The 21,931-nt window shown below is 40.7% G+C and overlaps 2 protein-coding genes across 12 annotated transcripts in view; one reads left to right on the forward strand and one right to left on the reverse strand.

Moving 5' to 3' along the window:
• ccser2a (coiled-coil serine-rich protein 2a) overlaps positions 1-3,818 on the reverse strand; it is a 75,467-nt gene extending 71,649 nt beyond the window's left edge. For all 11 annotated transcript variants that reach the window (XM_036985534.1, XM_036985527.1, XM_036985521.1 and 8 more), the window contains exons 1-2: positions 3,697-3,818; positions 3,171-3,310 (exon numbers count right to left, since the gene is read on the reverse strand). The gene's annotated coding sequence lies outside the window, so the exon portion shown is untranslated. The remainder of the gene's footprint in view (positions 1-3,170; positions 3,311-3,696) is intronic.
• Positions 3,819-8,001: 4,183 nt separating this feature from the next.
• Positions 8,002-20,772, forward strand: LOC110522192 (SPARC). The gene is made up of 9 exons (XM_021600418.2): positions 8,002-8,191; positions 8,589-8,678; positions 10,504-10,576; positions 11,495-11,606; positions 11,709-11,827; positions 11,930-12,084; positions 12,634-12,746; positions 19,903-19,997; positions 20,317-20,772. The coding sequence occupies exons 2-9, from the start codon at positions 8,628-8,630 to the stop codon at positions 20,370-20,372; spliced, it is 774 nt and encodes a 257-aa protein (XP_021456093.1). The 5' UTR covers positions 8,002-8,191; positions 8,589-8,627; the 3' UTR covers positions 20,373-20,772.
• The last annotated feature ends 1,159 nt before the right edge of the window (positions 20,773-21,931 follow it).

The raw sequence follows: 21,931 nt of genomic DNA on the forward strand, positions 1-21,931 counted from the left end.
ACCAGAGTATACCCTGATACTACAAGTTGTGGAGGTCCTCCGTGGGCAGAACCTCTGTGGAGACATTCAGCTGTTGTGGAGTAGTGTGGTACTAAACACAAAGTAGCAAACGCAGCAGGCTGGGACCTACACAGACAGGTGCCAGGGGAACACACACAGAGATATGTGGAAGTGGAGGAGAACGCCTCCATCAGAGCACCAAGGAGTGTCCAGCTCACTTACACTATGGAGTGTCAAAACTGGCAATGAATATAATCACAGTCAGAGGAATTCCACTTGTTCTGTACATTTGGGGTGATGGTACAGAGAGCTTAGCGCTGTCTGGGTTATCTATTTCACTTGGGAGAAAGTATCACATGTCATTGACAATAACTGGTCTCCAGACGTGACACTTGGCATTCAGGCCGAGGTGTTCAATCTTGGTTTCATCAGACCAGAGAATCTGGTTTCTCATGGTCTGAGAGTCTTTAGGTACCTTTATGGCCACTACCATAAAGGCCTGATTGGTGGAGTGTTGCAGAGATGGTTGTCCTTCTGGAAGGTTCTCCCATCTCGACAGAGGAACTCTGGAGCTCTGTCAGAGTGACCATCGGGTTCTTGGTTACCTCCCTGACCAAGGCCCTTCTCCCCCGATTGCTCAGTTTGGCCAGGCGGCCATCTCTAGGAAAAGTCTCGGTGGTTCCAAACTTCTTCCATTTAAGAATGATGGAGGCCACTCTGTTCATGGGGACCTTCAATGCTGAAGAAATGTTTTTGTACCCTTCCCCAGATCTGTGCCTTGACATAATCCTGTCTCGGAGGATGGAGGTATTTGTGTGTAGATTGTTGAGGAATTGTTTTTATTAATCAATTTTAGAATAAGGCTGTAACAAAACAAAATGTGGAAAAAGTCAAAGGGTCTGAATAGGAACTGTATGTATAGTTTTTTTTTTGAGGACGTAACAGATTATATGAAATGGATGACATAGTACACAAAAACTGGGACCCGTTTTGGCTTGTGAGCACAACTTCCATAACTACTGGCTGAAATTATACAAAAGATCTGGAGCGTCACATTAAGTGCCCTCTAGTACAAATGTGAACAAAAAATATGAATAATAATACGTCAATGAACAGTTACATAATTCCCATAGTTATTTTATACCACTATTACATAAATGTCTAAGCATAGCATAACCATTCACGGTACAGTAACATCCCCAGGGTTATAACAGTGTGTCTTCTGCATGGCTGGAGAGCAGTAGGGAAAGAGAGCGTTTGTACTATTGGCCTTAGGATGATCGGTTGACAGATGCAGAGCCGTCGGAAAACGTGTGGGGGGGCAGCATTTGCCACAGTATTTTTCAATTATGTGTGGCAGCGCCACACCACTATTGATTTAGTTTAACAAAATATATTGAAGCAAACATTTAAAATTTTTGTTTTTTTAGACTGATTTGCCTCATGATTTGTCAACTCACACACAATTTATCTGTCCTTCACATCAGAGTGTTGCTTCACGCTCTTTGCAAGTCGTGGCCAATCAGATTCACAGAAATCGCAGGTTGTGCAGGCCGGGCACAAAGCACAAAGCTCAAGGCGTGCTCTTCACTTTCCTCCAGTATTTATTTAACAAGCGTGATAACACATCACTCCTGACAGACACCAGCAAAAACTCTATACATCTAACACTTGAGATCTGACATGCTGTATGGCATGGAAATGAGACCATTTTTCAGTCTGATCAACTGTAGGCTACTATCAACAGCAGCTGCATAGTCTAGCCTACTACATACAGTATGTGCCCTGTCCCTCTGGCCAGGGTAAACGAAGTGGTAACGCTGTGTATTTATAGTCCATTTGATTGTGAGAAAATGTGAATGGGATCACATTTGGTTTAAATTCAAACTTGGGCTGACTAGGCAACCCACACTTTTTCAATCCAAAATGATTAACTGGAATTAATCAAAACACAATAGCTGACATAGATTGAGTAAATGTTTAATTAGGCCTACAGTTGCATAGGGCAGGACTACACAATGTCAACCTGGATAAAGCAAGCTCAGCCCTGTGAGTTTTATTGTCCAATTATAATGCTTTCTCTGTGTATAGAAAACCCTGTTTTTTTTTATATAATTCATATGAACAAGTACAAGGCTGCTGCAGTTTGACAGGGTTTTTATATTCCCCAAGGTGAGGAGTTTTTCTAAACCATGTGACCTGATTCTAAAAAACTTGGATCCCATCATTGCCCATATTAAACCTTTATACAACAGATGAATCATGTCATACCATATAAGATCCAGAGTTTTACCTGGTTAGGTTACCAGATCAGGAAAATCTATTGGACCCAGAATAGTTTTTCCGCCACTAGGGCTGTAGCAGTCATGACATTTTGTCAGCCGGTGATTGTCATGCAAATAACTACCGGTCTCACGGTAATTGATCGTTAATTAACATAAACACGTTTAGCATCTCCTGGCTTCCACGCATAGCCTACAAGCCACAGAAGCATACCGTTGGAACATCTACATTTAAAAAGTTTTTTAAAAATATCTATTTAATATAGCCTACACCATCACAATGGTATACTGGCCATATACCACACCTCCTCTGGCCTCATTGCTTAATAATAATTAGCTGAAAGTCGTGGTATATACCACAACTATGACAAAACATATTTGTACTGTTCTAATTACATTAGCAACCAGTTTATAAGAGCAATAAGGCACCTAGGGGGGTTATGGAATACGGCCAATATACCATGGTAGCCATGGTATATTGGCCATATACCTGCACCCCCTCATGCTTATTGTTTAAATATACCAGTGACTAAACACAACAGTGATGAGAGACAAAGAACAACCATTTGAGCCATTGCAATATGCCCATTCTAGAAAATATTATATAAAATAATTTACAAGTGATCCATGTATTGTACTTTATATTCCTTACTCTTCTACAGAAGGACTCAAAGGATTACCCTGAGTAATGACTTCTGTTATTGACATGTTATTGTGGTTATCATGTAAATATTGTATATTTATACACGGTGTCACCTCTTTCCGTATCACACAGGTGACATGCGCCAGGAATACCATGAATAAAGAAAAGTACTACAGCGTAGTAAACTAATGGTACATTTTGAATTAGTATAGTGGTAAACTTTTTAAAGTAAAATGGACTCCTACCTGGAAGAACAGAATTATGAAGTTATTCGGTCAGGTTTACTAGGGTCCACGGTCCAACGAAGGCAAGTGTCAGATGAAGGCAGTAGCTGTCCTGAAGTTGAAGTTATCCTCTTGGTATCACCATCGCCAAGTTTGTTTCTCTATGTAAGAACAGTTTTCTTTAGAATGTGAACAATAAGTGGAAAACGCAACAACAAAAAAATGGCAGAAAGAGAATTATACCGCATTTTCTCACTAAAGCCTTCTAAACTATTATTGTTGTTCAATAAAACATTATCTTGAGTCTTGACGTTGAAATGTGGTTACAATTCAATTATTGTAATATGCCTAATGTAAAGAACCTTGGAAATAACCCCAGGTTTCGCTATAATCTCGTCCCCGGACACTTCCGCTTTATATGCGCAATAGCCTGGGGACGAGGTTAGTTGCACTTTAGTCATGATAAACGCAAACTACAGCATTATCGTGTCAACACCGATACAATGTAATGATAACGTCGAATGATGTTCGGAAGCAACAGTCATACATATCCACGTGTCCGTGCCGTCAAATAATTCAAACGTCCAGCAGAAAACAGTTCAGCGGAATTCTCAAAGGAGATTAGATGCCTGATGCTTTATCATTCCAGCATCCTCCTCTACTTGATGGGCGGAGCGTTCAGACGTCACCTGGACCTCAATAGAGTCCCACGGCGGAGGTGTCATAATACCCATAAAACCTAGCAGTCAAACAGGGAAATGGTTCCAATCGTTTTTCCATCGTTAATTTTTCCAATAAGATATTTCAGAAACACTTAAAATACTGTATGTGTTTCGTGTAGGCTTACCTTGGCATGACGTTTTGATAACCATGTACTTCTCTCTTGGACAATATTACTTTTATCAATATATTCAGCTCTATTTACTCTCAGATTCGAAAATGCTAATTGATATCAAAGTAGACATGCAAAACTACAAATCCCTGCAAGCTCCTGCACATCATCTCTAGCTGACACCTTTGCTAACAGGTATTGTGTAAATGTAAAACTTGAACAAGTCAGTTTACAGAATTGTCCATTTGAAGAAATGTTGCCAATTTATTCTTTACTACATTTAGCTAACATTTGTAGTTCTTTATGATAGCCTCATTAGCAGCTAATCAGCATTTCATTTTTGGGGGGTAAATACAGGTGAATATATTGATAAAAGTCACCTTGTCATAGAGAGATTCACACGGTTATCAAAACATCACGCCAGGGTAAGTCTACACAAAACACAGACCTTATTTTAAGTGTTTCTAAAATCCTATATGGGAAAAATGAGTACGGTAAAATGATTGGAAACATTTCCCTGTTTGACCACTAGGATTTTATGAGTATTATTACCAAAATACTCAGAGTAATATTATTTGTGAGCATTATTTTGGGTGGCAGGTAGCCTAGTGGTTAGAGTGTTGGGCCAGTAACCAAAAGGTTTCTGGATCAAATCGCCAAGGTAAAAATGTGTAATTTTGCCCCTGAACAAGGCAGTGTTCCCCGGTAGGCTGTCATTGTAATTAAGAATTTGTTCTTACCTGACTTGCCTAGTTAAATAAATACAAATATTGAAAGATTATGACTCATAATGTGGTACTCTTTGGTTTGGCAACATCTCTAATCTCAACGTGTGAGATAACATTGATGCAAATTATTTCGTTTTAGTAGAACCCCCGTTTGGACGGTTCGATAACAAAAGTAAAAGCCGTTTTAAATGTAGCGTATCGTTCCCAATTTGAATAACTAGTCCACATGATCGACAGGAGTCATGATTTTCTGCCTTCCCAAACTTCGACCTCAGTCATTCTCATTAGTGTTGACACTGACGTCACCTGTCATATTTTCATCCTGCCCTCAGTGTAAATGTGCACGCTCGCTAGTATGAGTTTTTGCGCACGTATGGGACATACAGTAAGGCAGGCACGTGTGTTATCAGAGAGTAAGGTATGTAAAACATTTGCATAAAAAACATAATGAAAATAGGGGGTTGGATTATTTCTGCACATAAATAATCTCAAACGTTCCTGTATAGTTACATCCCTACCATAGTCCCTACCCCCCACCTTCTCTCTTTCTCTCTAGCTCGCTCTCTCTCACGCGCACACAGACGCAGTATATGACTCTTTCTCTTCTCACATCAATACATGTACATTGAACAATTTTCAGAGGGATAAAAGTGCATGTTTTCGTCCCACTCTTAGCAGTTACCTCTCAAATCCCCTTTGATGATCATCCATGTGAAGGGAAGCTTCTCTTCATGACATTTTAATCTAATGAGAAACCTGAGAGCTCTCTGGTCTAAACGTTTAAAACCAATAAACGAAGGGAATAACTTACATTCGAATAGAAAATACATACATAAAAATTGAGGTTCTGTTGTGGGATTATGTACAGTACAATAAACCAAGTTATTCATGTAATGATATGTCTAATAGAATCTGTATAGTGGTCATGCATCACGATGACCACTAGGTGTCAGTGTTAAGCTTCTCCTGACATATCTGCATTGACCCTATTTGCACTAACTTTTTTGACTCCTCACATATGCTGCTGCTACTGTTTATTATCTATCCTGTTGCCTAGTCACTGTATTCCTAGTTATATGTACTGTTGAAGTCAGAAGTTTACATACACTTAGGTTGGAGTCATTAAATCTCGTTTTTCAACCACTCCACAAATTTCTTGTAATAAACTATAGTTTTAGAAAGTCGGTTAGGACATCTACTTTGTGCATGACACAAGTATTTTTCCAATAATTGTTTACAGACAGATAAGTGCCATGGGATCTTTAATAACCCCAGAGAGTCAGGACACCCGTTTAACATCCCATCTGAAAGACGGCACCCAACACAGGGCAGTATCTCATCCAGGAACTGACCAAGACCAACCCTGCTTAGCTTCAGAAGCAAGCCAGCAGTGGTATGCAGGGTGGTATGCTGCTGGTGAACTCAGTTTCTCTTTGCTTGACATCATGGGAAAATCCAAAGAAATCAGCCAAGACCTCGGCAAGTCTGGTTCATCCTTGGGAGCAATTTCGAAATGCCTGAAGGTACCACGTTTATCTGTACAAACAATAGTATGCAGGTTTAAACACCATGGGACCACACAGCCATCATACCGCTCAGGAAGGAGACGCATTTGGTCTCCTAGAGATGAAGGTACTTTGGTGTGAAAAGTGCAAATCAATCCCAGAACAACAGCAAAGGACCTTGTGAAAATGCTGGAGGAAACAGGTACAAAAGTATCTATATCCACAGTTAAACGAGTCCTATATCGACATAACCTGAATGGCCACTCAGCAAGGAAGAAGCCACTGCTCCAAAACCGCCATAAAAAAAACAGACTACGGTTTGCAACTGCACATGGGGACAAGATCGTACTTTTTGGAGAAATGTCCTCTGGTCTGATGAAACAAAAATAGAACTGTTTGGCCATAATGACCATCGTTATGTTTGGAGGAAAAAGGGGGAGGCTTGCAAGCCGAAGAACACCTTCCCAACCGTGAAACACGGGGGTGGCAGCATCATGTTGTGGGGGTGCTTTGCTGCAGGAGGGACTGGTGCACTTAAAAAAATAGATGGCATCATGAGGGAGGAAAATTATGTGGATATATTGAAGCAACATCTCAAGACATCAGTCAGGAAGTTAAAGCTTTGTCGCAAATGGGTCTTCCAAATGGACAATGACCCCAAGCATACTTCCAAAGTTGTGGCAAAATGGTTTAAGGACAACAAAGTCATGGTATTGGAGTGGCCATCACAAAGCCCTGACCTCAATCCCAAAATTTGTGGGCAAAACTGAAAAAGTGTGTGCGAGCAAGGAGGCCTACAAACCTGACTCAGTTACACCAGCTCTATCAGGAGGAATGGGCCAAAATTCACCGAACTTATTGTGGGAAGCTTGTGGAAGGCCACCCAAAATGTTTGACGCAAGTTAAACAATTAAAAGGCAATGCTACCAAATACTAATTGAGTGTATGTAAACTTCTGACCCACTGGGAATGTGATGAAAGAAATAAAAGCTGAAAGAAATAATTCTCTCTACTATTATTCCGACATTTCACATTCTTAAAATAAAATAGTGATCCTAACTGACCTAAGGCAGGGATTTTTGTATAGGATTAAATGTCAGGAATTGTGAAAAACTGAGTTAAATGTATTTGGCTAAGGTGTATGTAAACTTCTGACTCCAACTGTACATATCTACATCAATTACCTCGTACCCCTACACATGGACTCAGTACTAGTACCCCGTGTATATACCAAAGTTATCCTTACTCATTGTGAATTGTATTCATTATTATGTGTTATTACTTTTCTATTATTGTTCTATTTTCTTTCTCTCTGCATTGTTGGGAAGGGTAAGCATTTCACTGTTTGTCTACACCTGTTGTATCAGACGGCTACAGTATCACGGTCCGCTAATACTAGTAATTGTTTTATTCTTCAGATTTTTCAGGTTGTTGCTGCAGCACTCCCAGCACCCCTACTTCCCGGGGCTATTAGGAAAGGGGAACTGGTTCTCATTGAGGCTGGCAGTACATCACAGGCACATACATTTACAGGCCAGAGCACACATGGATTCAGCCAATGCATCTCTCTCTCGCTTTACATCATATGTAAAATCAAACCCCCTAATAAACACTCTCACAACACCTACTGTCTGTCTGAATTGCATTTTCTGTTTTCATCTAACTGATTGATTGACTGACTGAAGGTGCATATTTTTTCTCTGAGTATTTTGGTCTGCTGATGTGGCCTATAAACAGGGGGCTATTGTGAACTGAAGATTAAGAGGAGGAGGTAGAAAGGAGGGGAGAGGAGGGGCAGATAAGGCAGGATTGTAAGAATAGGAGATCAAATAAAAGGGGGGAGAATGTATAGGCAGCAGACCTTAAAAACAGATACCTTTAAGGAACGGGTGTAAAGGAGAGGGAAATATGTGCAGCTGGCAAGACGCAGAACAGCAAGCGGAATAGCAACAGAGGATAGAAGCAAGTGAAACTCTGGTAAGATTTCTGAAGCTGTCTGGGAAAATGACTTGTTCCATATAATGACTTCCTCTGTTGATGGCTAATGTCCTCCTGTTCATGTAACTCAATCTGTCTCCTACAGCACAGTAATTGGAAATGATTGCTTTCTTTTGACTGAGCCTCATTGTTTTTTTCTGGATGATTCGAATGACTGGTGAATAATGGAGGGATATTACACCAAATAAGATAATATGTGTATGTTGTCCAAGCATATAACTCAAAGTTATATTTCCCTTTCACTCTTCCGTAAGGGTTATTTTACAGTGGATCATATAAAAGGAAATTGTTTTATTTAATTCATTTGACATACAAGTAGTGTACATAAATTGGCCATGTCACTGAAATAGTTCTGTTTGGTTTATTTCTCCTGTAGGACTGTTAGAAACTTTCTTCTCTCGCGTTCAGCCTGACTATGAACCTGCTCTTTCTGCTGGTCCTGGCTTTTCACCCTGACCTGGCCATGGTGAGTATAACCTTTCTCCTCATTACATTAGGGGGCTGGGACCTGTTCAGGAGAGTGCAATGTTACAGAAGTTTCAGACAGAAATGTTACAGAAGATTGTAGAACAGATATAATTGTTTGTCTGTCACAGTCTATGGTCTGTCATGTCGAATAGTGAATGTTGTCAGCTCTATTCATTATATATCTATCTGCAACGTTCTACATTTTTGATCTCATTAAATACGTCTCTAGTAGGATGGAAAGTTGGGACTTTTATGCCTTGAAGAATGTTCATAGACGTCAACACATACTTTTATATCCAGCCAGGCACCTGGTAAAAGTGTATAGCTGAGGAAATCACTTGGTATGTCAAAACAACTGAAGGAAAAATAGTAAGTCTTTACTGAAATAGGACAACTTGATGTAGCATACACATTGAGACATTTTCCCACATGTTGAAATGAGTTGGAGATAAATCAACATTCCTCTGTTTGTTATTGAGATGGATTTGAGTTGGAGTTGTTAGGCAATAAATTCATGTTAAAGGAAAACTCCACCCAAAACTAGCTTTTGGTATTTGTGTAATTAGTCCAATGTTAATATAGTAACAATATATTTTGCATGTCAGCAATCAAATTTAAGATCACTTTCAAAATACAGAAATCACATGATGCAAAATGCATCACGGTCGTCATATTGATGTGACCAAGGCGCAGCGTGATATGCATACATTCTTCTTTTAATGAAGGAAAACCACTAAACAAACGTGACGCTATATACCACAAGTGCTGACAGGCAACTACACATAGACAATAACCCACAAAAACCAACATGGAAAATGGCAACCTAAATAGGATCCCCAATCAGAGACAACGATAAACAGCTGCCTCTGATTGGGAACCAATTCAGGCCACCATAGACCTGCCAATCCCTAGACATACCAAAACCCCATAGAATTACAAAAACCCTAGACAGGACAAAAACACACATACCCACCCTTGTCACACCCTGACCTGACCAAAATAATACATAAAACATAGATAACTAAGATCAGGGCGTGACATCATGCAAGCTGTATTTCTGTATTTTGAAAGTGATATATCTTGAAAACTTGATTGCTGACATGCAAAACATTTTGGGGACTATATCAACTATATCAATGGACTAATGAAACAATTGGGCTTTGGGAGCTGAAGGAGCTAAAGGAGCTGAGGCTCCAGTATTTTGGGTCACAACCCACTGGGCACAGACGTCAACGTGCATTCCACATTATTTCAACGTCATTTCATTGAAATGACGTAGAAACAATGTTGATTCAACCAGTGTGTGCCCAGTGGGAATGCACCTGTTTCTCATCAGGTGCATTCAGGGCAGATGTGGGTCTGGCTCATACTACAAAGACCATGGTAGTGGATTGAGGATAGTGGGGATTTGGGGGGTTTGGAGCACCCCCAAATCATACACTACAGGGGTTATAGAGGAGACAAGTCATCGATTTACATAGCTTCAACACGAACAGTGAAAGGACTTGAATTATCTTGAAATTATTTGCTATCAGTGGCAGACTGTCAGGCATGTACAGATTTATCATGGTTGAAGATAAATCTGAAAATTTGGGAGAGGTTCTGACTGTTGCTTGGCCTCTATTTGTCTGAGAACCCAACCACCCAAAATATAATTCAACACAAAAGTCTGTTTTCAAAACAGAGAAGTTAAGTTATCTACTCATGTTGAGTAGAAAGAACACAGCATTAAAAGACAAACACATGTTCAAGGTTTATTCCATGTTACAAACTGATAACAGACTAGTCTGTCTCTTTTTGCCCCCAAATTCTATGTGTTCCAGGGAGGCAGAGCCCAGCGCAAACAATGGCAGGCTGAGAGCAGTCTGAGACCATATCTGGGTAGAGTGGACCCAGGTGAGATACAGTTGAAGTCAGAAGTCTACATACACCTTAGCCAAATACATTTAAACTCCGTTTTTCACAATTCCTGACATTTAATCAGAGTAAAAATTCCCCGTCTTAGGTCAGTTAGGATCAACACTTTATTTTAAGAATGTGAAATTTCAGAATAATAGTAGAGAGAATGATTTATTTCAGCTCTTATTTCTTTCATCACATTCCCAGTGGGTCAGAAGTTTACATACACTCAATTAGTATTTGGTAGCATTGCCTTTGAATTGTTTAACTTGAGTCAAATGTTTTGGGTGGCCTTCCACAAGCTTCCCACAATAAGTTGGGTGAATTTTGGCTCATTCCTCCTGACAGAGCTGGTGTAACTGAGTCAGGTTTGAATTTTCCAAGCTGTTTTCTAAAGGCACAGTCAACTTACTGTATGTAAACTTCTGACCCACTGGAATTGTGATACAGTGAAATAATTTGTCTGTAAACAACTATTGGAAAAAGGACTTGTGTCATGCATGTTCTAACCGACTTACCAAAACTAGAGTTTATGAAGTGGTTGAAAATCGAGTCTTAATGACACCAACCTAAGTGTATGTAAACTTCCGACTTCAACTGTAAGTCTGCCATCATTAACCCTAAAAGCGCCAAATTGGTAATGTTGGCAAAGAGGCACTGTCTGTCAAGCAGTAACACTTTCTCTTTTATTAACCTTTTGTAACACAAGTAAATGGTTTTAATGCCCCCAAATTAACATATCTTTTAACATTTGCACACATTTATAGTGAAATTTGATGTTTAATACACGTTGACCTTGTTTGTTTAGACTGCATATAACCCCATTGTAGTTCTGTATCGACTGATTTTATGTTCAAAGAATGAAGTCTCTTGCACCTCCCTCCCTCTCCATTTCTCCATCTATCCATATGCAAGTCCTACTATGTGAGCTTCTGAAGTGTCACAGTCCAATGGGCTCCTGGTGCCAGGTGGTGCAGGACAACGGAGTCCTCTTCCCAAAGTGTGTGTGTCCTAAGATCTGCCCACGGTAGGGCCACACCAGAAACTTAATGAAGTTGTATTCAAGTGATAAAGAAAGGTGCCTTGCACTACAGTATGTCGTTGTGCTTGTAATGACCTATGTGTGCAGGCAGGGGGCACCAGTGTGCAGTGTTCTGGGAAGGACCTATGGGAACGAGTGTCTGCTGCATAGAGAAGCCTGCCGCAAGAGACGTCACATTGGACTGGCTCATAAAGGGCCTTGTCTGGGTAGGACTCACAAACACACACAGTACTGCAGTACTATACCTACATAATAAGTCTTCTTCAAGATCAGGTTCCACTTCATGCTTGCTTATATTTGTTTCCAAGTTCCCAAGGTAAACTGTACAGAGGAGGAGTATGGCCAGTTCCCATACCGCCTCATGGACTGGTTCCTCCTATTGAGTCGCATGGGAGAGACCTACGCCCCCTACGCCCCGCCTCAGAGCTGCCTGAGCCACACCCAGCGCTCCCAACTAGCCCAGGTAACAGACAAGACAGAGGAATAGAGCTGGGCTACTCTGATCCTGGAGGGCTGCAGTGTTCGCAAGATCTACCGCACCTGATTACACTTATCATGAACTAACTTGAAGAGCATGAAGAGCACCTTGGCATAAGAGCACTTTGATTTGTGTTTTGGTGTGAAATTGTTACAGTTACCTGGAGCAGATGCCATTTAAGGTTGAAAAGCTCCTGTGTAGCTTATTGTGTGGTCTTCCACTACTCAGAATGAGGGAGCATTCAGGAACCCCAGTATAAATAGACTTAGTCAATAATCACTAAATTATTAAATAAGAAAGATAACTGGGTGGTAATATTATATCCTCATTCCTGCCTTCCTGACCTCTAGCCCTCCCTTTATCTATTCAACTAACCACATCTTTAACCCAGCTTTGTCCTCCTCTCTCTCTCTCTCTAGACTGTTCATCCTCCTTTTAGGTAAATTGGCATTAGGAGTGCTGGGGTGAATAGCTCATTGTTGTCATTCAATATTTCTCTGCTTCGATGTCTCCTCTCTCTCCCGAATTGTATAGCGGAGGTTTGGCCTGCTGGACAAGAACAAGGATGGAAAGCTGAGCCGGAAAGACCTGAGGAAGCTACGCTACAAAAGAATGCCTCTAGAGCACTGTGCTACCTCCTTCTTCCAGTGAGCCCCACTCTGAATACACACTTACACTTAGTCTTTCTTGTCCTCTATGCACCGCATACAAATTACAACATGTCCAAATCCCCATTATGTTTAACCCTGTCTTTATCAGTTGCCAACTGTCAATATCCTTTAATGACCTATTTGTAAAGAGAAGGTCAAATTATTTCCTTAATGTAAAGGATTAAAATGTCAATCGCCCGCATTCCATGTTGCACCTCCCATCCTCATGTTCTCTCTGCACCCCATCCTCAGCAGACATCATCTGTGCCAACCCCCTTCCTGTGAGTCCCCCCTCTCCCTCTACTACTCAGCCAACCCACCTCCCCACTCATCACACTCTCCTCTCTATCTCATCCATCCCTCTAACACTCCCTCCTCCATACCCCATGTCCTCATCCCTCTCTTTCCTCCCTACTAAGTCTATCCTCTCTCTCTCTCTCTCTCTCCACCCCTCTCCCGCCTCAGTCGTAAAGCTGGTGTGTGTTGCCAGTCTGCAGTGACAGGTTTTGTGGGAGTGGGGCTGGCTGGCTCAATGTCAACCTATTCCCAGCGATGATAATGTGTGGATTAGCACAAATGGAAACGGTACCCTTCAAAGATAATGTTTCTGTGTGGGTGAAGACAAATGTCAGTCTGTTCATATTGTATGCAGATGTGTTGGTTTGCATAAGTCCTTTGCGTTTGCGTTTGTGTCTGCGTTTGTGCATGCATGCATGTGTGTGTGTGTGTATTTGCAATAGTATGTTTGTTTATGTGTATTTGTATTTATTAAGGATCTAAGGCAGCAGCTACTCTTCCTGGGGTGCAGCAACATAAAGGCAGTTATATACATTACATTTCATACCACTTTTCACAACATATTAAGTGTGTGCCCTCTGGCCACTACTCTACCACTGCATATCTACAATACAAAGTCCATGTGTGCATGTGTGTAGAGTGTGTGTGTTATCATGTGTATGCGTGTGTCTGTGCCTGTGTGAGCGTCTCTTCACAGTCCCCGCTGTCCACTGTGTATTTTTATCTGTTTTTGAAATCTGATTCTATTGCTTGCATCAGTTACCTGATGTGGAATAGAGTTCCATGCAGCCATGGCTCTATGTAGTACTGTGTGCCTCCCATAGACTGTTCTGGACTTTGGTATTGTGAAGTGACCTCTGGTGGTATGTCTTGTGGGGTATGCATGGGTGTCTGAGCTGTGTGCTAGTAGTTTAAACAGACCTCTGGTGGCATGTCTTGTGGGGTATGCATGGGTGTCTTAGCTGTGTACTAGTAGTTTAAACAGACCTCTGGTGGTATGTCTTGTGGGGTATGCATGGGTGTCTGAGCTGTGTGCTAGTAGTTTAAACAGACCTCTGGTGGTATGTCTTGTGGGGTATGCATGGGTGTCTGAGCTGTGTACTAGTAGTTTAAACAGACCTCTGGTGGTATGTCTTGTGGGGTATGCATGGGTGTCTGAGCTGTGTGCTAGTAGTTTAAACAGACACCCTGGTGCATTCAGCATGTCAATACTTTTTACAAAAACAAGCAGTGATGAAGTCAATCTCTCCTCTACTTTGAGCCATAAGAGATTGACATGCATATTATTAATGTTAGGTCACTGTGTAGATTTAAGGGCCATCTTAAATTAAGTTAAGCATGTATTGTCAATGTTTATCAGTACAGCATTATGACAGCATTTTCTAAACTGCAGAGCCAATTGTAATTTTCCTAAGTCCCTCTTTGTGGCACCTGACCACACAACTGGACCACACAACATGTTTTGACCATGGTTGTTTACAATCCAGGTTTACTCCAAGCAGTTTAGTCACCTCAACTTGCTTAATTTCCACAGTATTAGTTGAGGTTTAGGGTTTGGTAAATTGTTTTTCCAAATACAATGCTTTTAGTTTTTGAAATATATAGCTTATTTTTTGCCACCCATTCTGAAACTGACTGCACCTCTTTGTTAAGTGTTGCAGTAAATTCACTCGCTGTAACGGTTTTCGTTGGTGGAAGGAGAGGAGGACCAAAATGCCGCGTGGTACGTATCCATAATACATTTTAATCAGGAATGAATACAAAATACAAAAGAACAAGAGAATAAATGAAAACCGAAACAGTGCAAACACTGAAACGGAAAATAATCACCCACACCTCAAAATGGGAAAACAGGCTACCTAAGTATGGCTCTCAATCAGAGACAACGATAGACAGCTGCCTCTGATTGAGAACCATACCAGGCCAAACACATAGAAACAGAAACCTAGACCTGCAACATAGAATACCCACCCACATCACACCCTGACCAAACTAAAAATAGAAACATACAAAGCCATCTACGGTCAGGGCGTGACACTCGCTGCGGTAGCTGACGTGTAAAGTATAGAGTCATCCGCATACATAGAAACACTGGCTTTACTCAATGTTATTAGTAAATATTGAAAAAGGTACAGAGCCTAGACAGCTGCCCTGGGGAATTCCTGATTCTACCTGGATTATGTTGGCGAGGCTTCCATTAAAGAACACCCTCTGTGTTCTGTTAAATAGGTAACTATTTATCTCCAATATAGCAGGGGGTGTAAAGCCATAATACATTTTTCCAGCAGCAGACTATGATCGATAATGTCAAAACAACAAAACAAAACAGCTCCCACAATCTTTTGATCATCATTTGCTCTCAGCAAATCATCAGTCATTTGTGTAAGTGCTGGTCATGTCGAATGTCTTTCCCTATAAGCGTGCTAAAAGTCTGTTGTCAATTTGTTTTTCTGTAAGATAACATTGTACGTGGTCAAACACCATTTTTTCCAAAAGTTTAATAAGAGTTGGTAACAGGCTGATTGGTCAGCTTCTTAAGCCAGTAAAGTGGGCTTTACTATTCTTGGGTAGCACAATGGCTTTTGTTTCCCTCCAGGCCTGAGGGTATAGGCTTTCTTGTAGGCTTATATTGATGAATATGGCAAAAGGATTTTCCATCCAAGTTGTCAGACCCAGGTGGCTTCTCATTGTCACCTTAAATTTTATTTAAGGTGCTCCAAAGCTTTTTACTATCATTCTTTATATAATTTATCTTTGTTTCATAGTATAGTTTCTTCTTCTTTTTATTCATTTTAGTCACATGATTTCTCAATTTGTAGTACGTTTGCCAATTGTTTGTGCAGCCAGACTTATTTGCCATTCCTTTTGCCTCATCCCTCTCAAACATAACATTTTTCAATTCCTCATTAATCCACATTGATTTAACAGTTTTTACAGTCACTTTCTTAATAGGTGCATGCTTATTAGTGACTGGAATAAGCAATTTCATAAATGAGTCAAGTGCAGCGTCTGGTTTCTCCACAGACCAGAAAATATTCTCATCAACATAGGAATCACCACAAAACATATTGTATGGCCACTACTATATTAGGCCCAGCCTTTTGAACTTTGGTTTTCCTAGATATGGCTACTATATTGTGATCACTACATCTGTTGGATTTGGATACCTTTAAAGCAAATTTCTGCAGCATTAGTAAAGATGTGATCAATGCATGTGGGTGATTTCATTCCTGTGCTGTTTGTAACTACACTGGTAGGTTGATTGATAACCTGAACCAGGTTGCAGGCACTGGTTACAGTTTGAAGCTTTTTTTTTGAGTGGACAGTTTGATGAAAGCCAGCCAATGTTAAGGTCACTCAGAAAATATATCTCTCTGTTGATATCACATACATTATCAAGCATTTCACAAATATTGTCCAGACACTGACTGTTAGCATTTGGTGGTCTATAGCATCTTCCCACAAGAATGGGCTTTAGGTGAGACAGGTGAACCTGTAGCCATATTACTTCAACTGTATTTAACAGTAGATCCTCTCTAAGATTTACAGGAATGTGGTTCTGAATATAGACTGTAACACCGCCCCTATTGGCATTTCTGTATTTTTTATAACCATGTAATGCTACAACTGTATCATCATCACTGTAAACTCTCCTTCCAGACTCATATTAAACATCTCCAATCCAAAATTAAATCTAGAATCGGCTTCCGATTTCACAACAAAGACTCCTTCACTCACGGCGCCAAACCAAGATAGTCGTAAAACTGACTATCCTACCGATCCTCGACTTCGGCGATGTCATTTACAAAATAGCCAATACTCTACTCAGCAAACTGGATGCAGTCTATCACAGTGCCATCTGTTATGTCACCAAAGCCCCTTATACCACCCACCACTGCGACCTGTATGCTCTAGTCTGCTGGCCTTCGCTACACCCTGGCTCCAGGTCATCTATAAGTCTATACTAGGTAAAGCTCCGCCTTATCTCAGCTCACTGGTCACAATAACAACACCCACCCGTAGCAAGCGCTCCAGCAGGTAAATCTCACTGGTCATCCCCAAAGCCTACACCTACTTTGGCCGCCTTTCCTTCCAGTTCTCTGCTGCCAATGACTGGAATTAATTGCAAAAATAGCTGAAACTGGAGACTTGTATTTCCCTCACTAACTTTAAACATCAGCTAACCGATTGCTGCAGCTGTACATAGCCCATCTGTAAATAGCCCACCCAATCTACCTACCTCATCCCCGTATTGTTTTTATTTACTTTTCTGCATTTTTGCACACCAGTATTTCTACTTGAACATCACCATCTATCACTCCAGTGTTAATTTGCTAAATTGTAATTGCTTCGCTACTATGGCCTATTTATTGCCTTACCTCCTCATGCCATTTGCACACACTGTATATAGACTTAATTTTTTTTCTATTGTGTTATTGACTGTACACTTGTTTATTCCATGTGTAACTCTGTGTTGTTGTTTGTGTCGCACTGCTTTGCTTTATCTTGGCCAGGTCGCAGTTGTAAATGACAACTTGTTCTCAATTAGCTTACCTGGTTAAATAAAGGTGATATATATATATATATATATATTTTAAACATGTATTATTTAAGTGAGTTTCAGAGATAGTCAGAATATGAATGTTGTCTGTTACTAGCAAGTTATTAGTGCCATGAACATTGTTTCTTAGGCTGCATACAGTATGTTTAATGTGGGCTATTTTTAGCACTTTTCTGGGATGCTAGATTGTTTTTATTGCTTTACTGGGAAACCTATCAGCAGTAGACATGACAATGTTATTTATGTTTGAGCTGATAGTGCAGGGTGAGCTGCACAGTGGGGCAAACCTCCTCAGTGCTAACAGTATAACTCTGGTTCATAGGCACACGATTACTGTATACAATAGCTGTAGGATCGACAGAGGCATTCAGGGGAGTTAGAGGGACATACAGTGCCTTGCGAAAGTATTCGGCCCCCTTGAACTTTGCGACCTTTTGCCACATTTCAGGCTTCAAACATAAAGATATAAAACTGTATTTTTTTGTGAAGAATCAACAACAAGTGGGACACAATCATAAAGTGGAACGACATTTATTGGATATTTCAAACTTTTTTAACAAATCAAAAACTGAAAAATTGGGCGTGCAAAATTATTCAGCCCCTTTACTTTCAGTGCAGAAAACTCACTCCAGAAGTTCAGTGAGGATCTCTGAATGATCCAATGTTGACCTAAATGACTAATGATGATAAATACAATCCACCTGTGTGTAATCAAGTCTCCGTATAAATGCACCTGCACTGTGATAGTCTCAGAGGTCCGTTAAAAGCGCAGAGAGCATCATGAAGAACAAGGAACACACCAGGCAGGTCCGAGATACTGTTGTGAAGAAGTTTAAAGCCGGATTTGGATACAAAAAGATTTCCCAAGCTTTAAACATCCCAAGGAGCACTGTGCAAGCGATAATATTGAAATGAAAGGAGTATCAGACCACTGCAAATCTACCAAGACCTGGCCGTCCCTCTAAACTTTCAGCTCATACAAGGAGAAGACTGATCAGAGATGCAGCCAAGAGGCACATGATCACTCTGGATGAACTGCAGAGATCTACAGCTGAGGTGGGAGACTGTCCATAGGACAAAAATCAGTCGTATATTGCACAAATCTGGCCTTTATGGAAGAGTGGCAAGAAGAAAGCCATTTCTTAAAGATATCCATAAAAAGTGTTGTTTAAAGTTTGCCACAAGCCACCTGGGAGACACACCAAACATGTGGAAGAAGGTGCTCTGGTCAGATGAAACCAAAATTGAACTTTTTGGCAACAATGCAAAACGTTATGTTTGGCGTAAAAGCAACACAGCTGAACACACCATCCCCACTGTCAAACATGGTGGTGGCAGCATCATGGTTTGGGCCTGCTTTTCTTCAACAGGGACAGGGAAGATGGTTAAAATTGATGGGAAGATGGATGGAGCCAAATACAGGACCATTCTGGAAGAAAACCTGATGGAGTCTGCAAAAGACCTGAGACTGGGACGGAGATTTGTCTTCCAACAAGACAATGATCCAAAACATAAAGCAAAATCTACAATGGAATGGTTCAAAAATAAACATATCCAGGTGTTAGAATGGCCAAGTCAAAGTCCAGACCTGAATCCAATCGAGAATCTGTGGAAAGAACTGAAAACTGCTGTTCACAAATGCTCTCCATCCAACCTCACTGAGCTCGAGCTGTTTTGCAAGGAGGAATGGGAAAAAAATTCAGTCTCTCGATGTGCAAAACTGATAGAGACATACCCCAAGCGACTTACAGCTGTAATCACAGCAAAAGGTGGCGCTACAAAGTATTAACTTAAGGGGGCTGAATAATTTTGCACGCCCAATTTTTCAGTTTTTGATTTGTTAAAAAAGTTTGAAATATCCAATAAATGTCGTTCCACTTCATGATTGTGTCCCACTTGTTGTTGATTCTTCACAAAAAAATGCAGTTTTATATCTTTATGTTTGAAGCCTGAAATGTGGCAAAAGGTCGCAAAGTTCAAGGGGGCCGAATACTTTCGCAAGGCACTGTAAATTAGGTTACTTACATTGTGACTGTCAACACCCCTGGGATTATGTACATTTGCTGCAGCATTACAACAACGACACATTGGTAGGGATTATCTGAGCTGGGCTTGGGTCATTGATAAGTCATGACCCAAGCCCGGCCAGGAGTCAAGATGATTTGGATGGACTCCGTCATTCCTGTAGAGCATCTTCTGTTTCCAAAAGGTGTCAAAGTTATCTATAAATGTTCTTCCAACAGAGCTACAGTAATCTTTTATGTGGTATTGTGTATGTTTATTCTCTGCATACAGGTCGTGTGACCATAACAAGAACACTAAGGTGACCCTGCATGAATGGATCTCCTGTCTGGTGGATCGCTCAGAGATCTGGTTCCACAGCTTCATGTGTGGGTGCAATCCCTTAACTTCACTATCCAAACTATGCAACATTATCAAATCAAATCAAATTGTATTTGTCACATTCTTTGTAAACAGCAGGTGTAGACTAACAGTGGAATGAGTACTTATGGGCCCTTCCCAATAACACATAATAATAAATACACAATGAGCAACGATAACTTGGCTATATACACAGAGTACCAGTACCATTACCCTTAAAACGTAGTGAGTAATTTGTTTCGTCTTTAATTGAACCAAATTTGATTACAGCAAATGCTTTGATTACAACAATTGATTATAGCAAATGTTTCTTTCTCTCTCTGACAGCTATGAAAATGGGATCCGGTAAGCTGTGTCCCATGAAGACTGACAACCACCTTTGACCTGGATATGAACACCTCTCTTCTCGCATTGTGTATTATTGTGTTATCATTTTTTAAATGTTCTGTTACTTCTCATTTTTATCTCTCTGCGTTGGGTCCGTCAGTAAGCATTTCAATGTTAGTCTACACCTGTTGTTTATGAAGCATGTGACAAATAACATTTGATTATATTTTAATTTGATTTGTCTACATGTGCATCTGTGTATCAATGCTATCTACATTCTACAATCATCAGCATCAATTAATTATCCACTGCCTGTATCATATTTCCACTACTCCCTCTAACGGTCACACTCAGTACTGCATTTGTTTTTGATTAATGACATCATCTGTTTTGAGAAGTCCACTGTAGATTTGTCTGTGTGGAGAAATGGCCTGTAATAAATGTCTATGAGTCTTGTCTACCGTCTTAGTGTCTATATGGGGAAGGCCGGAGGAGAGAGGGGCTCATTAAGAACCAGGAGGACGTGTTGCATGGATCAAGCATTCAATTACTGTGGAGGGAGAGATAGATGGTGAAAGCCTCACAGAGACAATGGGATACTGTGATGGATGGAGGGAAGAGATAGAAAAGAGGAAAGGAAGCTTAGTGTGAGAAGCCGTTACCAGGGAAGGGAACAAGGGATACTAGGGGGAGACGGGGGAAGAAAGAGGAGTGTGGTAATGCACTGTAAACGAAGGAGGGAAGTAAGAAAGTGTGTTTATGGAAGGGGGGGTAATGCACTGTAAATGGGGAGTAGAGATGGCGGTGGGTAAAGTAATGCATGAAAAATGGATCAGAAATGAGAGAAAGAACAAAAGGGGGATGGAATAGTCTGAGAGAAGTGGGAGAAGAAGAGTAACTGAGAAGAGGTTTGATGTTGTGGAAATAGTAGCCATGGCGTATGATATTTGTCAACAGGAAGCAGGAAATGAAGAAATAATGCCCTCTTGTAAGGTCAAAGAGCCAAATCATCAGCCCTTACACAGTCTAGTACATCATTTTGAGATATTTGATCTGATGCCTCAGCTTTTCCACAGCTCTCATTATGTTTTGTTTCATCTGTGCGTGTGTGTATTCTAAAAGATCAATAGGGGATGTGCGGGGCCCGGGGTGGGTTCCTCAGTTCCACTGGTGTCTCTGGATTAATTATCCCTCACATTTTTCTTTGCCGGGAGGAGGAAAGATAGAGAGAGATATTTCAATATTCAACATAAGATACAGATGCTTCTCAGACACGGGGCAACGGAGGAATGAGATTTGCAATGTGCCCAGATAAACCCCCAAAGAATAAAAACAAGATTTTTTTCCTGATGTCTCAGATTCGCTCTCGTCACTTTTGATTAAGACGAGACCACTGGAGGCAGTATCAGAGTTTTAGAAAAGAAGAGAGGAAAAAACAGACGATGAGAGGAGCTGTAAATGAACAGATATAGGAGCGTGATCGGAGATCAGCCAATTGAGAGCAGGCTGTATTTACTAATGAGTGACCTGCACATCAAGCTGTTAACACAGTCACCACGGCAAGTGGAAAGGAGCTCTGAATACAAATTCCACCCCCCCTTCAATTGCTCCCCCA

The sequence above is a fragment of the Oncorhynchus mykiss genome, chromosome 1 (genome assembly GCF_013265735.2).
Source record: "Oncorhynchus mykiss isolate Arlee chromosome 1, USDA_OmykA_1.1, whole genome shotgun sequence".
NCBI lineage: Eukaryota > Metazoa > Chordata > Actinopteri > Salmoniformes > Salmonidae > Oncorhynchus > Oncorhynchus mykiss.

Excerpts from the sequence above, each read along its gene's own strand:
- LOC110522192 (XM_021600418.2), top strand. The coding sequence starts at position 8,628 with ATGAACCTGCTCTTTCTGCTGGTCCTGGCTTTTCACCCTGACCTGGCC. Across the intron at positions 8,679-10,503 it reads TTCACCCTGACCTGGCCATG|GGAGGCAGAGCCCAGCGCAA; the intron begins GTGAGTATAACC and ends TATGTGTTCCAG. Across the intron at positions 11,828-11,929 it reads TCATAAAGGGCCTTGTCTGG|TTCCCAAGGTAAACTGTACA; the intron begins GTAGGACTCACA and ends TTTGTTTCCAAG.